At 43.6% G+C, this 21,446-nt stretch overlaps 1 protein-coding gene across 1 annotated transcript in view; it reads left to right on the top strand.

Moving 5' to 3' along the window:
• Positions 1 to 19,660, top strand: part of LOC115477822 (collagen alpha-1(IX) chain-like) — a 76,246-nt gene extending 56,586 nt beyond the window's left edge. The window contains exons 8-11 of the mRNA XM_030214951.1: positions 1,423 to 1,599; positions 12,199 to 12,289; positions 12,464 to 12,532; positions 19,482 to 19,660. Of these exons, the coding sequence (XP_030070811.1) occupies positions 1,423 to 1,599; positions 12,199 to 12,289; positions 12,464 to 12,532; positions 19,482 to 19,660 (516 nt within the window). The remainder of the gene's footprint in view (positions 1 to 1,422; positions 1,600 to 12,198; positions 12,290 to 12,463; positions 12,533 to 19,481) is intronic.
• Positions 19,661 to 21,446: the final 1,786 nt, after the last annotated feature.

The raw sequence follows: 21,446 nt of genomic DNA, 5'->3' as shown, positions 1-21,446 counted from the left end.
CTTGACCACTGACTACCTTTGAAAGAATAGGGTGCAAAGTGGAGCCTTGGTCGAGCCAATATTATGGTGCTCATGGCATCATCAACTTGGGAACTTGGAAGAAAGGGTGGACATGAGTTTGGCCTTCTCTTTGAAAAACTGTTCTGCTGTTTCTGTTGCCATCAGCAAACATGGAGGGAGTGAAGTAGAAGCCAGAATAGCACCTGTGATACATGACAGGTGGACAGGGAAGTCTGTGGGCAGTGTGTCCACAATGGTGTCTTGTGTGGTTGTACTTCCATAACAGAGGTTTGGCTTTCTTCAGACAGCTTGAGCGGTGAAGGGAAGGCTAGGTCTTGGCTGTTTTGCAAATTCTTGTGCAGTGCTTACATACCATCTGGCCTTCTGTTGCCTGTTACATCTTGAGTAGCTTGTGGAGGAGGGATATTTCAGTAATGTAGGAGAGATGTGGCGACTGTACCATGATTCTCAAATGGCAGAAAGCTGTGGTATTAGATTGTGCTACACTGTCAGCTTATAATGTTTATCAAAAACAATATTACTAAAAATGTACATGTACATAGGCGTGCATGTATATTTTTATTCATGTGCTTTTGGCAAGGATGTACATACTTTGGGAGATGGGGTGGTGAACATATACCAAATTTATATACTGTGCAGCTCCTTGCTCACAGTTTATAGAATACAAGCACACATTTAGCCCATTTTTCAGGTGCATACATCTTCCTACCCCTCATAAATAAAATTACCTTCTTTGAGGGTAATTTTATAAAAGGTCACATGAATTAAGAGAACCAGTAGGCTCCCAAATAGCAGTACTTTAAATAGCACTGTAAATTTGGTTTAGCAAGCAATGTTTAATACCTTTCGATTATTGATTTCATAGAACTGGCATTCCTAGACAAATTGGTTCTAGCCTCTTAAATTGTAATCCGCCTTGAACTGATAAGGTGTTGACAGAATATAAGACTGGAGTGTGATGTAAAGAAATTGTGCTTACCTTGCTGGCATGGACAGTTATACCTGCTCTTGAGCAGGTGGAAATGACTGTTCCTTGATTATGCACCTATGTACATAATTTAGCATAGTTTATAATCTATGTATGTACTTGCAAACTCTGCCCATGGCCTAGCCAAACTCCACCCCATACGTGCTAGAGGTATAGTTCACACCATCATGTCATGCCATGTGCTTTTACATAATCTGGAATTTTATTAGAGGTCATTTATGTGCAAATAGAGCCACAAACATGCAAAAATTACTTTATAAAATTATCCCCTTTGTATCTAGAGGGGAAAAGGCTTCGAGACAATATGGCACAGTGATTTACCTAAGTGTAATCTTGGTGCTTTAAATGTTTTTTATTTTTCAGTGCAACTTTTTGAATTATATCATGATGTATAAATGTGTGTTACCCTCCAGGGTTCAGGAATACCTGATGAGTTGGTCTATGAGTTGTGTCGTAAAGTAGTCACTGAGCAAATGACACTTTATGCAGCCGGAATCAGACAGAAATGTGCCAGTGTCTGCCCAACTGCCAACAGAACATTAACTGGACCTCCAGGTCCTCGTGGAGCACCAGGAGCAAAAGGAGAAAAGGTATGAATTCAGCTGTAAAATAATGTGAACGTTTACCCTCAATAGGTTAGATTCTTCAGTTTGGAAAATAGAAAGCTAAGGGGAGAAATAAAGGTCTATAAAATCACAAGCAAAGTGGAAGAAATAAACATACAGTAATTCAGTTGCTTATTCTGTCAAAACATTGTTACATAGCAGGAGGGGGATGAACTGCACAGCTCTTCCTGCATGCAAATGGAAGCAGACATGCAGGCTGATGGGAGTGCTTTTACACATTTTGAGGGAGGAAAATCAGTGAAGCAGGGGCGGACTGACCGTTCGGGCAACCGGGCAGTGCCCAAGGGCGCAAAGGCTCTGCCCGGATGCCCACCGTTCTCCCCATTCCCACATACCAGGGTTTAAATCTTTTTTTATTACCTCCATCGCAGCAGCCGCATCGTTGAAAGCCCTGCCCGTCTCTAGCCTTCCCTTCATGCATTCATTCCCTCAGAGTCGTGTCACGCCTTCTGACGTCATTTCCTCTTTCCGCAAGGGCGGGACTCTGAGGGAATGAACTCACGAAGGGAAGGCTAGAGACGGGCAGGGCTTTCAATGATGCGGCCACTTCGACGGAGGTAATAAAAAAGATTTTAACCACGCAGGGTGGCAGGAAGAAAAAAGGGGGATGTTAGGGGGAGAAGAGGGCGGGCAGGTGGATATGAATGGGAGGGGAGGATGGGGGCAAAGGAGAATCGCTGGACATGGATGGGAGTGGGAGGGGAGGATGGGGGCGAAGGAGAATCACTGGACATGGATGGGAGCAGGAGGGGAGGGCAGGGGAGAGAAGAGAAGAGAATTGCTGGGTATGGATGGATGGATGGGGGCAGGGGAGAGAAGAAAATTGCTGGGGATGGATGGATGGATGGATGAAGGGGGGCAGGGGAGAGAAGAGAATTGCTGAATATGGATGGATGGATGGATGGATGGATGGATGGAGGGCAGGGTAGAGGAGAGTTGTTGGACATAGGTGGATGGAGGGGAGGGCAGGGGAGAGGAGAGTTGCTGGACATAGGTGGATGGAGGGGAAGGGAGAGGAGAGTTGCTGGACATGGGTGGATGGAGGGGAGGGCAGGGGAGAGAGGAGGGTTGCTGGACATGGGTGGATGGAGGGGAGGGCAGGGAGAGAGGAGAATTGTTGGACATGGATGGAGGTGAGGGAAGGGAAGTCAGGAAGGAAATGCACATGGATGGAGGGGAGAGAGAAGAAATTCTGGACATGGATGGACAGAAGACAGAGGAAGGAGATGCACATGGATGGAGGGGAGGGAAGAGAGATGAAGGGGATGAGATGAGGGAAAAGGAAGAGAGAAGAAAAACTGCACATGGATGGAGAAAATAGGCAGAAGCTGGATCCACTGTAAAGTCAAGTCTGCGGAGGACCCAGCTTTTACTTACGGATATAAGGCAAGAAATGAAGAAGAAAGGAGGAAAGTAAATAAATATATGGATAGGAAGCCCTGGAAATGGAGTTATGAGGACAGATAGCAGCAGAATCAGATACTGGGCCAGCATGATCAGAAAAACAAAGTCACCAGACAACAAAGGTAGAAAAAATCATTTTATTTTCATTATAGTATTTGGAATATGTCCACTTTGAGAATCAGGTGCTGAACGTTAAAAGTTTATATTTATTTATTTACTTATTTATGGCATTTTATCCCACATTAAACAAGAATTAGATTGGGACCTGGGATCATTTCATTTTTTTTTCCTGGAGAGAGTAATGCATTGACAACCCCCCCCCCCCCCCCAAGGATCTGTTCCTGGCTATAGCCAGCTCTGCAGTTTTGGGGGGGTGCAGAGGTGAACGGGGGGGGGGGGGTGGGAGGGGGCGCAGAGGTGGACCAGGGAGAGAGCCTGTTGTTAAACATTTACCAGCACACCACTGCACACTACCTTCCTGCTGCGGCCATTGCTGCTGCTGCTGCTGCTGTTACAGCAGTGGCAGCAAAAACAGAAATAAAGATCGCGACGCAGAGCCACACTGTTCCTTCTGTTCGTGGCTGCCGGTCCCGCCTTCATCTAACAATTTCCTGTTCCGGGGCAGAGCCGGTCAGCTGCGAGCGGGAAGGGAACAACGGTGCAGCCCCACGATCTTTTTTTTCTATTTTTGCCGCCACTGCTGAAACAGCAGCAGGGCAGCAGCAGTGGTGGCTGCGGCAGGGGGGTATTGGGTGGAAGTGGGGATATCCTGGTCCTGCTGTGGTAGTGGGGGGGGGGGGGGGAGAAGGTTTGGGTGTTGGGTGGGGCTGAAAAAAAGACTGTAACACTGGATGGAAGGGGGAGGGTGTGATTGTAAGTGAGGGTAGGGTGGAAGATTGGGGATATGGGGGACATATAAACTGAGCAGGAATAAAGAGGACCCCCAGGTACAGGGTGACTGGGTGATGGGGAAGGACAGGCGATGGATGGAGAATGGAGTGGGGAGAGGGAACAGATGCCGGATGGAAGGGAGAAGAGATGGGACAGATGCTGGATGGAGGGGGAAGGGAGGACAGATGCTGGATGAGAAGGAGAGAGGGGACAGATGTCAGATGGAAAGAGGGAGAGGAGGGACAGACACTGGATGAGGGAGAGAGAAGGTACATATGCCAGATGGAAATGGGGAGAGGAGGGACAGACGCTGGATGAAGGGGAGAGAGGGGATAGAAGCTGGATGGAAGGGGGAGAGAGGATGCAGATGTTGGATGGAACTGGGGAGAGAGAGGGGCCTGAGTGGATGGAAGTGAAGAGAGTGAGAGGGGCCAGATGCTGGATGGAGGAGGGAGAAAAAGAAGAGAGGCTCTGGATGGAAGTGAGGAGAGAAGGGTCAGATGCTGGATGGAAAGAGGGTGAGAGGGGGCAGATGCTGGATGGAAAGAGGAAAGAGAGGAGACAGATGCTCGATGGAAAGGGGGAGAGAGGGGCAGACACTGGATGGAAAGGGGGAGAGAGGGGCAGACACTGGATGGAAAGGGGGGGGAGGAGAGGGGGCAGATGCTGGACGGAAAGGGGAAAGAGAGAGAGGGAGCAGATGCTGGATAGAAAGGGGGGAGAGAGGGATAGATGCTGGCAAGAGTTAAGAAGAGATCAAGGAAAAAAGAAACAAGAGACTGGGACCAACAAAATTAGAAAAAAGTAAACGGCCAGACAATAAAGGTTTACTTCATCAAACAGAAAAATCTTGAGACTTTTACGAAAGATCATAGAAGAATTTTCAAGCCTCAGATTAGTTGGGAGAGATCTCCAACATTTAGCAGCCTGAAATGAATATGATCTTTTGTAATGTCTTTTAGACACAAGATGATAAACTTTAGGAAAAAGCAAAATATTGTTATTATTCAACTTTAAAGTCAATTGAGAAGAGGAACGAGGAAGTAAGTCATATTAAAAAAACTGAAGTCGACCCATGCAAAGATTTGAATACTAGACAAGACACATTAAAAATAATCCTGGCATTCACTGGCAGCCAATGTAAATCATACAGGAGCAGGGTATTGTCATATTTATTATGCCTAAAAATCATTTTGGCAGCTGTGTTCTGTAAGACCTGCAATCTATCTAGTTGTTTTTTTAGGAAGACCAATATATGATGAGTTACAATAAACAAGTTGTGACAATATATAAGATTGTACCACTAATGCAAAGTGTTTAACATCAAAATAAGGCCGAACCATCCTTAACTGCTTTCATTTAAAAAAACACCCTTTTCATCAAATTTCTAATGTGTGTCTCAGATGACAAGGTAGAGTCAAATAAAATCCCCAGAACTCTAGACACCTGTGACACCAATAATGACTGAGATGAGTCTAGTGGGCTTACAGAAGGAATAGTATGCAAAGTATTGCTGAATCACAATATTTTGGTCTTTTCAGCATTGAGCATCCACATATGTCTTGTAGCCCATGATTTTAAGTTATTGATACATAGAGATGTTGCAGCATACATTAATTCCATAGAGAGAATGACATGGGGACAAAGTTTGTCCCCGTCCCGCCCCATCCCCGTGAGCTCTGTCTCCGTCCCCACCCCATCCCCGCAGGTTCTGTCTCAGTCCCCGCCGGCCCTGTCTCTGTTCCCGCCCTGTCCCCGCAGGTTCTGTCCCCGTCCCTGCCCCCTCCCCGCCCCATGTCCATGGGCTCTGTTCTCATCTGCAGAAGCATCGAACAATTATGATTTTATATTTAAATCTTTTTATTAAAGTATAAAAAGGAAAAATATTCTGTGCAACTGTTGTGTATAAATTACAAATAGAAAACAATAACAGTGAGCAGCTATAATAACCCTCCTCACTACCACCCTTTACCCTTCCAACCCCAACAACAGCTGATTTCTACTACCTCAAGGAATCCTAATCCACTCTGTTAAAATGTCCAGGGATACAAAATACAACCCATTCTATATGCCCTAGAGGGGAGAAATATGCCCTATGAAGCACTGTTACGATTTTTTTGATCTGTGAATGAATAAGAAGTCATCAACAATCTTAGGATTCAGTCTAGCTCTCCTGTCTTCCACAGTCCTTCTTGAAATAGAAGATGTGCTGGTAGCAGGAATGTACAGGATCCCCCATGCAAATTTTGCCAGTTGTGGCCAACATGTTTGCTTGTTTTTCCAAAAAATCAAAATATCATTGTCTGCATCACTCAAACATAAATGACAGTCCATTTCAATAACAGGCTTCAAAGTAGAAAATGGCACAGGGCAAATTTTGCCCCCACCCAGTCCCTGTGGGATCTGTCCCCATCCCCACAGGATCTGTCCCCACCCCATTTCTGCAAGCTCTGTCCCCATGCCCGTGGTTACTGCGGGTCCTCATCCCTGTGTCATTCTCGAATTCCAAACTGTTAAGCACAGGGAGCCAAATAAAAATGTCATCGGTGTAAGAAAATAAGCAGGCCCCTAGTGGTGTAGAGATAGTACTCATAATTATATGAAATAGTAGAGGAGAGGGGCAACCCCTGCAGAACCCCATATACCAGAACCCTGGGTATAGATTTTTCCCCATCCTTCAATACACAGTAACAGCGTTTCTTAAAAAGTCCTGGACCCAAGTATACACCACGTCAGAAATTCCTAACTAATGCTGTTGGTTTGAGTGCACAAATTATAAAGTATTTGATATACTGGTTTAAGAGGGTGTTTGTTTATGGTAACTGAGTTAATATGATAAGAAATCCTTATTTCTTAGGTGCATAAGACAGTGTATATAGAGAGGCCTGTGTAAACAGTTCAATAAAACCTGTTTAATTTATTAGCCAGCCATGTTCACAGCAGTCTTTTTGGATTTTTCCTGGAGGAGGGGGAGGGAGAAGAGGGTAATTCCACCCACTAATGTTTTTCTACCCCAGGTGGAGACACCGAGCGCCAAGTGAGTAAGGGACCGAAGGAGACTGGCCTTGGGAGGCTCCAGTTAGGTTGGGTCCCAGATCCAGGGTGCCCTGAAGGGTGTGCTATATATTCTTGACAGCGGTCATTTTTAATGTTTGAGTGATCCTGCCTATATATCTCCTGCCACATTGCCAAATGATCATGTAAACACCATGGACTAAATGAGCAATAAATGCTATTCTATAAAACAGTGTTCAAAGTTGGGTGTCATTTATAGAACAGTGCTTAGTACCAGGATCCACGACCAACTTTGGGTACAAGAGTTTACACCAACTGAACCCTAGTGTAAATCCCCATGCCTAAAATTAGACACAGATCCCCAAAATTCTATAACAATGCCTGTATATACGAGAAACGCCCCTGACTTGCCTGTGCTCCTCCCTTAGGCACACCCCATATGGATAGAATTACGACTATAAAGATATGCACGTAAATTCCAATTATTGCCAATTAGCACCAATAATTAATAGCATCCAATTATTAGCTCTAGTTGGTTCATTGGGTAATTAAATTGCGCACACAAATTGGATGCACGCCCAAATTTGCACATGCAATTTTGAGCACTATATATAGAATTAGGGGACACACATCTTAGCTCAGTTAATGGACTGCTTAATGATTAATGAGCTCTCTTTTGTTGTTCCCAATATACATAAATGTAAACTGTGCAGTCACCACATTTATTTGTGAGGCTTTAGCCATCAATGTCCAAAGCCTCATAAATAACCCCTGGTAAGCCTTTCCTCGGCTGAGAGGTGCCCAGCTCTACCACCGGCTGCCTTTCAGGTGCTGTGGAGGACTTGCAGCTCATCTGCATATCCTTTACAGCCTTCTCCGGGGTGACTCCCAGGTCCACTCCGATCCACTCAGGGCCTCTGCTCTAGGTGCCCAGCACTCCCACCAGGTGCTGTGGAGGACTTGCAGCCCTTCTGCATATCCTCACAGCTGTATCCGGGGTGACTCCCAGGTCCACCCCGATCTTCCCAGGGCCCTCGCTCCAGATGCCCAGGGTTTCCAGGTGCTTTTTGGCTAGGATCAGGTGACCCTCAGGGGGAGGAATGCTGGCTTCAGCCTAACCCCTGGTAAGACTTTCCTTGGCTGAGAGGTGCCCAGCTCTACCACTGGCTGCCTTTCAGGTGCTGTGGAGGACTTGCAGCTCATCTGCATATCCTTTATAGCCTTCTCCTGGGTGACTCCCAGGTCCACTCCAATCCACTCAGGGCCTCCGCTGTAGGTGCGATGGCGTGCGGGGCATTTTTCTCTTTACATTTATTTTTCTCCCAGTTACTACTTATGGCCTGAGGGTCGCCTGATGCTTAGGAGGAAGACCTTGGGGTGACTGCATCTGATGATATCAAAATACGGAAACAGTATAATAATGCAGTGACAAAAGCCAGAAGGATGCAGGGGTATACAGGGAGAAACATAGCATAAAAAGGAGATGGCAGTGCTTCTGTATGTGTCATTGATGAGACTGTGTCTTCAATAATCAGTCCAATTATGGAAGCCATATCTCTGAAAGCACGTAGACAAGCTGCAGGCAGTCCAGAGAGAGCTTACCAAAATAGTGCAGCATCTGCACCAAAAGCCATACGAGATGAGCCCTAAATATATGTACTCTAAAGAGGAGATATGATAGAGATATTTGGATACCTGAAAGGAATACTGTATGCATGCGAAAGAAAATAACCTCTTCAGAGGAAAGAAAGCTCTAGAACAAGAAGCTCAAGGGACAGACTCAGAAAGCAGTAGACGTATGGAATAGGCTGATAGTGGAGATGGTGAAGACAAAAACAGTAATGGAATTCAAGAAAGTGTAGGGATACATACAGAGGATCTATAAGTATGAAGAAATAAGTGAATGGAAGGCCAGAGATCAACTGGAATATGTGGTATGCATCATGAATGAGATTGGGCAGACTAGATGGGCTTTATAGCCATTCTCTGCTGTCACATTCTGTTTTCTATGTTTCTCTTCCCTGTTTCCAGCAGAGCCATGGCGCGGGCAGTGCTGAAGGCAGCTGCTTCCAGCTGCCCTGGTATGTTTGCTGCTTCATCCCACCTTTTCAACTTCTGGTGAGTGGGATAAGGCAGCGAGACAGACCAGAGCAGCTGGAAGCATCTATCTTCAGCACTGCCCGTGTGGCTCACTGCTCAAGGAGGCAAGGGTATAGTCAGACATGAAAATTTGGGGGGCCCAGAGTTGATATGGGGGGCACTAGGCATATAGGTGTGACTAGTATTTAGAAGTATACCAAATAATGCCTTAGAGTGAACTTTATGATGGATTTCTAAGTAAACAGTCTGGTCTGAGTCAATATAAACCACATTCACATGTATGGAAAATTTGGAAACACTGACATTTTTACATTTATTACTTTAGCTACTCACAGAACACAGACCAATTTTCACCAATTACAGAATAAAGGACCACAAATTAGGAAAGGAAACACTAAGAAATCATATTCTCTATAAGCAGTACAGCACAGGAGAAATAAAAATGCAAAATTACTTTCTACCCCAAAATAAAACCCACAAAGAAATTATCTGGATACCCATGAAATGTTTAAAAAAAACCCTTGTGGGGCATAGTGGGCCCGATATTTAGACTGCAAGAGGCAGCCCGCATAAATACTGCAATTGGTGCTGACCCTGGATATTCAATGCCAGGCTGTTTCCGGTAACTGGCATTGAACATCCAATAGGACCCAAAGCAGTGCAAAACAAGTAAAGTCATAAACAACACAGTTTATACCAAATTGTTTAACCAAACTTAGGTTTTCCCTTTGGGTTTAACAAGCAACCTGTGTTGAAGGCATATGCCCTAAATATGTAATACTTGGTAGCAATAATGAATATAATAATAATAATCACACAGCAAACAGCCAAAAGATTTAATTTCCATTGAAAATGTTATTCAATTCCAACTGTTCTACTGTAGAACTGTTCTACTGCTGCTTTCCTTAGCCATCATTATTCCCGGGACTCATCTATATACAAAGATTTAAAAGATTAACACCCCCCCCCCCACCACAAGAAAAAAAAACCAAAAACATGCCTTTTACAACCAAACAGACTTGAAGAAGAAATAAATAAATATATACCACAGAACTGGAAAATCTTGGCACATTTAGACTGACTCTGGACTTCTGCATGAAGGTAACTCTCTCCTCATTAATCAATATCTCTCTTATAAATAGTAATAAACAACATTAAGTGCATTTTTATAATATACCACTGCATTCCACAAAACAAAAGGAGCAAGTTCCCTCAAACCATCTTTCCCTTTTGATCTAGGCACAGAAAATAAAGATTTTAAATGCTCCTAGGTTTCAACCTAATTCATGTTTAATGTAGGATATAAATGTGATATAGAAACTTTGAATGTTGAGCACCTAATTTTCATAACTTGATGTCTGTTTTACTGGCCTTTTACAAGGAGGAAAAGTTTCTGCACAAATACAATGAGGGGCATAATCGAACGGGGACGACCATCTCTAAGGACGTCCCCGCAAATGCATGGGGCATCCTGTATTATCGAAACAAGATGGGCGTCCATCTTTCGTTTCGATAATACAGTCGGGGACGCCCAAATCTCAACATTTAGGTCGACCTTAGAGATGGTCTACCTAAATGTTGAGATGGTCAACCTTAGAGATAGGCGACCTCGGTTTTTGCCGATAATGGAAACCGAGGACGCCCATCTCAAAAACAACCAAATCCAAGGCATTTGGTCATGGGAGGAGCCAGCATTCGTAGTGCACTGGTCCCCCTCACATGCCAGGACACCAACCGGGCACCCTAGGCGGCACTGCAGTGGACTTCACAAATTGCTCCCAGGTGTGAGCCCTCCTAAACCCACTCCCCACAACTGTACACAACTACCATAGCCCTTAGGGATGAAGGGGGGCACCTACATGTGGGTTACAGTGGGTTTCTGGTGGGCTTTGGAGGGCTCACATTTACCACCACAAGTGTAACAGGTGGGGAGGGATGGGCCTGGGTCTGCCTGCCTGAAGTGCACTGCAACCACTAAAATCTGCTCCAGAGACTTGCATACTGCTGTGATGGAGCTGGGTATGACATTTGAGGCTGGCATAGAGGCTGGCAAAAAATGTATTTTAAATTTTTTTTTGGTTGGGAGGGGGTTGGTGACCACTGGAGGAGTAAGGGGAGGTCATCCCCAATTCCCTCCGGTGGTCATCTGGTCAGTTCAGGCACCTTTTCGAGGCCTGGTCGTGAAAAAAAAGGGACCAAGTAAAGTCGGCCAAATACTCGTCAGGGAAGCCCTTCTTTTTTCCATTATCGGCCGAGGACGCCTATCTCTTAACCATGCCCCTGTCCCGCCTTCGCTACGCTGCCGACATGCCCCCAGGAACTTTGGTCGTCCCCGCCACGGAACGCAGTAGAGGATGCCCAAAATCGGCTTTCGATTATGCCGATTTGGGCGATCCTGAGAGAAGGACGCCCATCTCCCGATTTGTGTCGAAAGATGGGCGCCCTTCTCTTTCGATTATGCCCCTGAATGTGTGCTAGGATGTCCCTATAACCAGCCCCTCCAAATGAAACACTGATTACAATTTATAGCAAATTTACTACTCTGCTTATGAGAAGTTATTCCATTATTCTTCTGCTGTGTACATCCGTATGGTGCACAAACCGGCATGTTTGAAAATGTAAGTGGCATCACATAAAAATGGTACCAACAAAAACGAGAATGTGGATAAAGTAGCTCATAGGTTTGTTTGCTTTGTTTTGAGGGTACGGATAATCGATATGATGGCTGTACAGGGGAGTGGAAAAAGAGATTAACCTCCGTGGCTTCAGCTTTTTGTCATCATGCTTTTATGTATGTTAGTATTCCTATATAAAACATATTTTGTTTCTCAGGTATTAAATTTTGTTTTTACGTGTTTTATTTATGTACTTTTATTATTTCATTGTATTGTATTCATCATCTTGAATGGCAATTTGCTTGCCAAGAAGAGAGTATATAAAGTTTTATAAAGAAAGAAAGATAGGAAAAACTGAGTGAAGCCAACTCCATTTTCTAAAAATGTACAGCTAGAATGTATGGCTTCCTGTGGCTGTAAATGTCTCTGTTATAGCCTTGTTTGACAGCTGTGTAGGTTTGTTAACGGTAAATACATGCAGTATAGGTGGCTACTTGGGTTGGATCTTAAATAAAACTAATGATTTAACTTTTAACAGGGTACACCAGGTCTTGCTGGAATGCAGGGACAACCTGGCCTAAGAGGGCCTGTTGGAGCCCTTGGACCAAAAGGAGTTACTGGGGAAAAAGGTAAGAGCATATTGTCCCCAAATGTGACCCTCTCTGAGAAAGCATGATGAAGTCACTATACTTGAGTCACGTTTTCCCAGATACAGTCACATATGTCCCACATATGCAGCTGATTTTGCAACAGTTTTCCACTTCAATGAATTACTTGTCATATTCCTTATGTTTTGTTTTGAGGTCAGAAAGGTGAGCGAGGACCTAAAGGCGTTGGACTTCCTGGACCAGATGGACATCAAGGGCCAAGAGGTGATGCTGAGCTCTTTCTAATGGCTTGTTTCACAAGTTCGGCTGGTGTCTGAAATTCATCTAGAGTGCATTCTGATGAAATTTGCAGGGCTATACTGGACGTTCATTTGTCTTTGCAGTTTATAGGCATTGATTGAAAGTCATGCACATAGAGGTAATTTTATAAAGCATATTTTGCTTATGTGAAAGGCCTCAGAATTACACCATGGCTTATGTGCGTGGATGTATGCACTATAACAAGAAAGTAAGTGTGTTTGGAGGCATAGTTTGGGTAGAAGATGGGCAGAGTCACAAATTCAAGGTGTAAATGTATGTGGATGTATTTTAGCCTTCATTGTGCAGGTTTTGAGAGGCTATTTGAGTGATGCTTAGATGGTGACTCTGGCTGTGATGAATTAGGTGCCAGGCAGTCTTGTACAGTCTATGTCGCGTATATGGAAATCTAGTTTAGGGTGGCCTGGAAAGGGCTTTGACAGCAACTTCACTGGCTGTAACTTGAGGACAGTGCTGGGCAGACTTTTATGGTCTGTGTCTCGCAAATGACAAGACAGGCTGGAGTGGACTTCGACAGCAACTCCAGTACTTGGAAGTTAAGGACAAGACCAAGCGGTCTTCTTTGGTCTATGTCCCACAAATGCCAAAGAAAGACCATGATCAAGTATTTTACATCACATTCCTTGTTGATTTAATCATAAATTGATAATGAGTGTGACAGTTGGGCAGACTGGATGGACCATTCAGGTCTTCATCTGCTATCACTTACTATGTTACTATGTAAGACACGTGTGTATATATTTCTTTATAAAATAACCTCAAAAAGTGCACCTACTTGGAACAACAACCTAGTTTTTATAAAAGTACTGTCCACATGTAATATGGTAAATGTCAAAAAAAAGGGGAAGCAGAAGGCTTAAAAATAAAACAGTGCTTTAATTAATTTAGTTTTTTACCCAACAGCTTAGTGGTCGATGTAATAGCAATCTGCTATATGTTTTATTTTTAAGCCCAACAGAAATAGGGTGGAGAGGTCCCAATATCAAGAGATCAGTCACCACACACAAGAGTAAGATGCTCAAAAAAACTTTAATCAGGACCCAACACGGTCCGTGTTTCGGCTATATCAGCCTTCCTCAGGGGCCAATCAATTGGGATTCAGCAATACATCACCTGAAGGAGCATTTAATAATCAATTAGTAATGATCACAAAAACCTTGACAAGCACTACATATAACGCACACTGACAAAGCTTGAAAAAATATAGCCGAAACACGGACCGTGTTGGGGCCTGATTAAAGTTTTTTGGAGCATCTTACCCTTGTGTGTGGTGACTGATCTCTTGATATTGGGCCCTCTCCACCCTATTTCTGTTGTGTTCGATTGCTGTGGAGAGTTTGAACCCCGCTTTATTTTTAAGCCCCACAGTTTATTTTGAGCCTTTTTCTATTTCCCACCCTTTGTTTTTTCATTGTTTCTTTTGTGGGATTCTTGTGTTCAGCCCTTTTGTGGTTTCTGTTTTTACATAGTAAATGTTGGCAGATAAAGACTTGCATGGCCCTTCCAGTCTACCTAACAAGTGTAATGCTGCATTTAGAGCTATTCTTAGGAAGAATAAATTCAGATAAAGACCAAAAGAGAGAAAAGGGAGGTTTTATTACTCACTACAACAGGAGCTGGTATCAGTAGCAAACATTAGTAATCTCACAAAACCTAACATCAGTAACTTTGGTAGTTGTAAAAGAATCAGCCTGAACTCAGAGAAAAGGGAAGAAGAGGAAGGAAAGTTTGTTCCTCATTAGGACATATCACTGGCTCTGAGCTTCAGCAGTTCTACAGAAACTATCATCTGAAGGACACAAAACAGAGAGAAAGGAGAGAGAAGCAAAAGAAAGAAAGATTCTTAGCTGCAAAGACCAAGTCCCCACCCATAGTCACAGGGGGAGGGGAAAACACACACATCCCCCCCCCCCCCCCCCCCCGGGGAATATGCCCTACCTACCAGAAGGATATATTCCAGCATTTCCTAGATCTGCAGGCACTTATATACACCTTCCATCCCAGAGCACCACCTCATAAATTACCCAATGAGGAATCCTGCACATACACAGTTCTCCGCCCATGTGCTTGGTTATTACCTCATGTTTTACCAACCATTATTCTTATAAGTCCAGCTAAAACTGGTTTGTAGAAATAACCATTATCAGGCCTCTGGCTACAGTGAACAGGATGTACTGAAGTCTGTAGCAACAAGCCTCAGAAGAAACACTCACAAAGCACAAAGAAGCATAGTTGCATGACAAATTCCATAACATGAGGTAGCCAAGTCCCACTTCTTCATGATTACACACTGGCACAATTCCAGGAATAACATGTATAGAATGTTTGTACGTTTGGGAAGCTTGCCAGGTGCCCTTAGCCTGGATTGGCTGCTGTTGTGGACTTGGTCTTTTCCCAGTGTGGCATTACTTATGTACTTATGGCATACTTAATCTCTATCTTTCCCTGCCAATTTTGGAGCACAGACCGTAGAAGTCTGTCCGGCACCAGTTCTATTTTCCAACTACTGGAGGTGCTATGGAAGCCCACTCCAGCACTGATCCTGATCTGTCTTTGCCATTTACAGAACCCAGACCATAGAAATTTGCCCTGCATTGGCCTGACTTCCCAAACTCTGGAGCTGCCATCAAAGGCTCACTCCAGCCATGAGATCGTTTACATTCTGTTTTCATTGGATTCCATCCTTTTTCTATATAGGGATATCTGTGTTTATCCAATGCTTCTTTAATTCTGTCACTGTTTTTGTCTTCACAACCTCCCCTAGGAGGGCATTCCAGGCATCTACCACCCTTTCTGTGAAAAAGCATTTCCTGATGTTGCTCTGAAGTCTAACATCCTGCAACTTTAACTCATAACCTCTAGTTCTACTGCTTTTCTATCGCCAACAAAGATTAGTTTGCATATGAATACCTTTTTTAAGTATTTAAGGGGGTCTTTTACTTAGGCGCGCTGGCATTTTTACCGCACGCTGAACGCTAAAGATACCAATATATTCCTATGGGTGTCTTTAGTGTTTAGCGCGTGCCTATTTTTAACACACACTAAAAACACCAACCTGCCTAAGTAAAAGACCCCCTAAATGTCTATATCATATCCCCTCTATCCCTCATTTCCTCAAAGGTATATGTAGTCAGGTCTTCAAGTCTGTTCTCATATGTCTTTTGGCACAAACCCCATGAACTGTCTCAAGTCTTTTGATGTCCTTAGTGAGATATGGACTCCAAAATTGAACACAATACTTCAAATGGGGCATCATCAACAACTTATACAGGAGCATTAACACCAGCTTTTTTATTTATTTATTTATTTTTACTGGATATGCCTCCCTCTATGCAGCCTAGCATCCATCTGGCTATGGTCACTGCCTTGTCACATTGTTTTCTTGCTTTAAGATCCTCTGACACTCCAAGGTCCATGCTTGTCAGCCTCTCAACCCCTAGCAAATACAGCTCTTTTGGGTTTCTACTGCCAATGTGCATCACTGTACACTTCTTTGTATTAAATTTTACCTGCCAAACATTAGACCATTTTTCTAATCTTTTTAGACCACTTCTCATGTTGTCCACTCCCTCTGGAGTGTCCACTCTGTTGCAAATCTTCAAGTGATCCACGAAAAGGCAAATTTTCATTACATTACATTACACCATCCTGCTTATAATCGAAAGAGAAAAACGCCTATATTGTGACCCAAATCGGGAGATAGACGTTTATCTCCCAAAAACGAATAAAGCGGTATAATCAAAAGCCGAATTTGGACGTTTTCAACTGCACTCCGTCGCGGATGCGGACAACGTTGATGGGGGCGTGTTGAAGGCGTGGTGAAGGCGGAACTGGGGCGTGGTTATCTGCCGATCAGAGATGGGCGCCTTTCGCCGATAATGGAAAAAAAATATGCGTTTTTAGCGAGAATTTAGGGCACTTTTCCTGGACACTGTTTTTCCACGAATAAGGCCCCAAAAAGTGACCAGATGACCACTGGAGGGAATCGGGGATGACCTCCCCTGACTCCCCCAGTGGTCACGAACCCCCTCCCACCACAAAATATGCCGTTTCACAACTTTTTATTTTCACCCTCAAATGTCATACCCACCTCCCTGGCAGCAGTATGCAGATCACTGGAGCAGTGGACTTCAGGCAGGTGGACCCAGGCTCATCCCCCCCCCCCCCCACCTGTTACACTTGTGCTGGTAAATGGGAGCCCTCCAAACCGCCCCCCAAACCCACTGTACCCACGTGTAGGTGCCCCCCTTCACCCCTTAGGGCTATAGTAATGGTGTAGACTTGTGGGCAGTGGGTTTTGAGGGGGATTTGGGGGGCTCAACACCCAAGGGAAGGGTGCTATGCACCTGGGAGCTGTTTTATCTTTTTTTTTTATTTTGTAAAAGTGCCCCCTAGGGTGCCCGGTTGGTGTCCTGGCATGTGAGGTGGACCGGTGCAGTACGAATCCTGGCCCCTCCCACGAATAAATGTCTTGGAGTTATTCGTTTTTGAGCTGGGCATTTTCGGTTTCCATTATCACTGAAAAACAAAAACGCCCAGCTCAAAAAAAGATAAACGTCCATGTTTTTTCGAAAATACGATTCGGTCCGCCCCTTCACGGACCCGTTCTCGGAGATAAACGCCCATGGAGATAGGCGTTTCTGTTCGATTATGCCCCTCCATGGGTTTCTATTCCACGTTAACCTTCATAGTTCTAGACAGATCACATCTGGGAATTTACATATTAAAAAACAAACTCTAAATGATTGAAAGTGAATGAGAACATGTACAGATAAAAGAAGAGTATTCCAAATTGTCACAGTTCAATACAGGACTGAAGCCTTGTAACCTTTCAGAAACGTCACTCACAAATATATTGGCCCCAATACCGATCCTTGAGGCACTCCACTACTCACTTTTCTTTCCTCCAAATGAATTCCATTCAATACCACCCTCTGTTGTCTGTCAGTCAACCAGTTTCTAATCCAGTTCACCACTTTGGGCCCTAACTTTAGCCCATTCAATTTGTAAAATAAGTACCTGAATATATGTAAACCGCTTTGAATGTAGTTGCAAAAGCTCAGAAACGCGGTATATCAAGTCCCATTTCCCTTTCCCTTTATGAGCCTCCTATGTGGAACTGTGTCAAAGGCTTTGCTGAAATCCAAATAGACCACATTTAGTGCATGCTCTTGATTCAGTTCTCTGGTCACTCAGAGGAAGAAATCAATTAGATTTGTTTGACGCAATTTTTCTGTGGCAAAACCATATTACCTCAGATGTTGTATATCATCAAAAATCATGAATGATTAATTTTTTTTTAATGCTAGTATCCTGCTATTTCCAAGGTTCAGTGCAGCTTACAAATAGCATACACAATCATTCAAAGACCAACACAAAGACAAGCATTAAAACAAACACCACCCTCAACATAATCTGCTCTTCATACTACAATTAATACTTATTCTGCAGTAGGTGCCTGTTATATTGCATTTAATATCAGCCGCAAACAGTCATCAAAACTCAGTGTATGCCTATCTAAACAGAACAGCTTTGAATTGTTTTCTGAATTCGGAAATGTTGGTTCCATAAGAAAACATGTTCCTTGGTTCCACATAACCTGGCCTTCTAGTATGTAAGGATATGTAGTGCTTTTTGTGAATAATATAGCTTCAACTGACTAGTAACAGATACAGGAGCTTCCCTGTTTAATACTTTCCCCTTCATTCGATAACGTGAGTGCCTAAATGTGTATGCCATGTAATGCAACAGCCGCTGCCACTGAAAATCAGTCCACATTTTCAGTGCAAAAATAATACTATTTCCTTTTCTCATGCTGACAAATCCTAGCATTTCTATATGCACTAGCTGAAAGGGCTCATCAAGAAATGACAGGTGGCTACAGTGTCTGTTGCACAGAAAGATCACCACCATGCTCACCCTTCTGGTGCTATACCACATCCTCTCTCAGGCAGGCAGGCCACCGCTGAATTCTTCTACCCTGTGCTGCCCTGCTGCTGAATATTGGTGCTGACTCCTGGGTTTCTGTCTATATCACTGATGGCCTGCATAGAGGGGCAATTCTATAACTGGAACCAACCATTTTGACGCCTAGATGCAGTGTGCTGAGAGCTAATTCTATAATGGCATCTGGGCGCCCAATCTGTGTTATAGAATACTAGCATAAGTCAACATCTGCATGCCTACATCTAGGCATATCCACTTAGGCCAGCTCTATGTCAGGTGTAAAGGCATGCCTAAAGGGTCCTTTTACTAAGCTAAAAGTGGCCAGTGCTACGAACAGTGTGTGGGTTTCCAGTACGCTCCAGCCACTCTTTTGTGTGGCTCTAAAATAGCCTTTTTTGGTTATTTCTTTAATGGCCCACGTGCTAATTTCCCCATTAGCGCATGGCCATTACCACCAGGAGCCCTTACTGCCACATATTTAGGAAGCAGTAAGGGCTCCTGCGCTACTCCCACGCTAATTGGGTAATGAGTGGTAATGTGCTCACGCTACCTGATTATCACAGGCAGACCTACTCTCCACCCCAGACATGCCTCCCATGCTGGAAAATAAAACATATTTTCCAGCATGGGATTAGCATGTGCCAAATGGAAAACTATCATGGGACACCTCAGCGCATCCTGCAGTAGTGCTTTTTCTGTGAGCAGAAGGCCTGTGGTAGGCCTACTGTGGCTTAGTAAAAGGGCCCTTAAATGTGGTACTGTGGCATGTAACTTGTACTATTCTGTAAGGAATTGGCAAACAACAACCATGTAAATATTGGGCTCTCATAAAGAAAGGAATTGTAAAAACTGTAGATCAGCTCTGTTGAGCTTTGAGAATGGAAAGCTATCATTCCACTTCCTCTTTCTTATGTCTCTTTTATTAAACATTTACTTTCTTCTTTTCTAGGATTTCCTGGACATGCAGTTGTTGCCAAGGATGGATCGCCAGGTCCACAAGGTCCACCTGGATACAGCGGTCCCCCAGGTCAGCCAGGACCGCCTGGTCCAGCAGGTGTCCGTGGACAATGTGAAGCAGGAGACTGTAGCATCCATGTTGCCAGTTTGAGGGTGAACAGGGTCTCCTAATGAGGAGACATGTATGTACCAAAATTGGAAAAGAAGAACAGACCAGAAACACGGATATAAGTTACTGTAATCTTCTCACTGGGAGGAGAAAATAACAGCATGAAAAAAATGCATTCTTTGGGAACTGAAACTCCTGCTTCTCCCCTTCCACTGTAACAAAAAAAAAATAAGCAAAAACAAAATAAACAAGCAAACAACAAAACAAAAAAAAGCTAAAAGACGCACCAAGTATTGTGGTTTCTTTTAAATGTTACTTTAAATCTGTGCCCATTCTCTCTCTGTTCTTGATGTGAAAACTGGTAAATAACATATGAGCAATGTCCACCTCACCTAGGAGTGCTTTGTAATGATACCACACCTACTAAACATTCAAATAGCTCTACAAGGTGTATGGAATGTTGTTCAGACACAAGAAATCATCCCTGCTCCATGGAACTTACTGTCCAGCCAATAGATGAACACTGAGTACAGAGGACATTGAGGTGCAAGCATAGCCTCTGACTTGTAATCTGAATGTTAGGCCAATGTTTTTGTCCTCTTCCTTTCTCTCGGTCTTCTCTTTCACCATTAACAGACATTTAAGGTCTGCATTGCCCATTGACTTGTGCACCATTCTTAGGCAAACAAAATTTGGAGATACCCTGTAGAAATGCTTTATAGTATGTAGTTAGTATACATGTAGTTAGTATAAGCAACGGGCCTGAAATGTTTGCTTCTGTACCTGAAGCAGAACAAGCAGTAAACCGCTCCTGGATACTGGGAATGCAATAGGTTCTCTCTGGGTGTTTTGAGAGAAGAAGCAATCTTCTTGAAGATTATTTTGGGGTGGTATCCTTTTTGTCTGTAGTGGGAGGCCATGAATTAATTTTTCCATTTCTTCTGGGGTATAATGGTATGATAGCCGTGTTAGTCCACTTTTAAAGGTAATAAATAGAGATTAAAAAAAAGAAAAGAAAAGATGATACCTTTTTTATTGTACTAATAATACAATTTTTTTTATTAGTTTTTGATGGCAATACCTTCAGGTCAGAAATGAGCAAATGATGACATATATCAGAATATATATGTGAAATATAAAATCATTCCAGTGTTGGGAAGACTGGATGCACTGTGCAGGTCTGTATCTGCTGACATTTACTATGTTACTATGAGTCTCTTGGGGAAAGGTACGAGTGGGTGGGGGGATTAGAAACAGGGAGAGGTGGATGGTTGATCAGAGGGTGACAAAGCAGTATAATTTTTATGGTTTATAATGTGATAGGAAACCCAGATCTTTGTTAAGTCCTGTCTAGTGGGTGTCAAAATATATCATCATTTTAACTTCAAAAGTGTTTGTTCCTGGATGGTTTTAAAATGCCCTTTTAGTATTCTCACCATAAAGTCATTAATGCAGTGCTCTGGACTTGCAAAATGTTGTCCTACAGAGGTGTCACCCTGGTTTGATGTGGTGTCTGTGTAGGTTGACTCTCATCTTTAGCATCTGACCCATCTCTCCAGCATAGAATCCTTCTTCACAATTTTTGCACTGAATAATATGCACTACATTTGAAGATGAGCATGTGTAGGATCCCCTTATGTTAAATGTTTTTCCCATGTGAGTGACTATCCAGCAGATTTTCGAAAGAGATCGCCGCCCATCTTCCGACACAAATCGGGAGATGGCCGGCGATCTCATGAACCCGGCCAAAACGGTATAATCGAAAGCCGATTTTGGCCAGCTCCAACTGCTTTCCGTTGTGGGGCTGGTGAAAGTTCAAGGGGGCGTGTCAGCACGGTAGCGAAGGCA

Source organism: Microcaecilia unicolor, chromosome 1, assembly GCF_901765095.1.
Source record: "Microcaecilia unicolor chromosome 1, aMicUni1.1, whole genome shotgun sequence".
Classification (NCBI taxonomy): Eukaryota; Metazoa; Chordata; class Amphibia; order Gymnophiona; family Siphonopidae; genus Microcaecilia; species Microcaecilia unicolor.
Note: the sequence above shows the minus strand (reverse complement) of the source record. Positions and strands in the feature narration are given on the sequence as shown.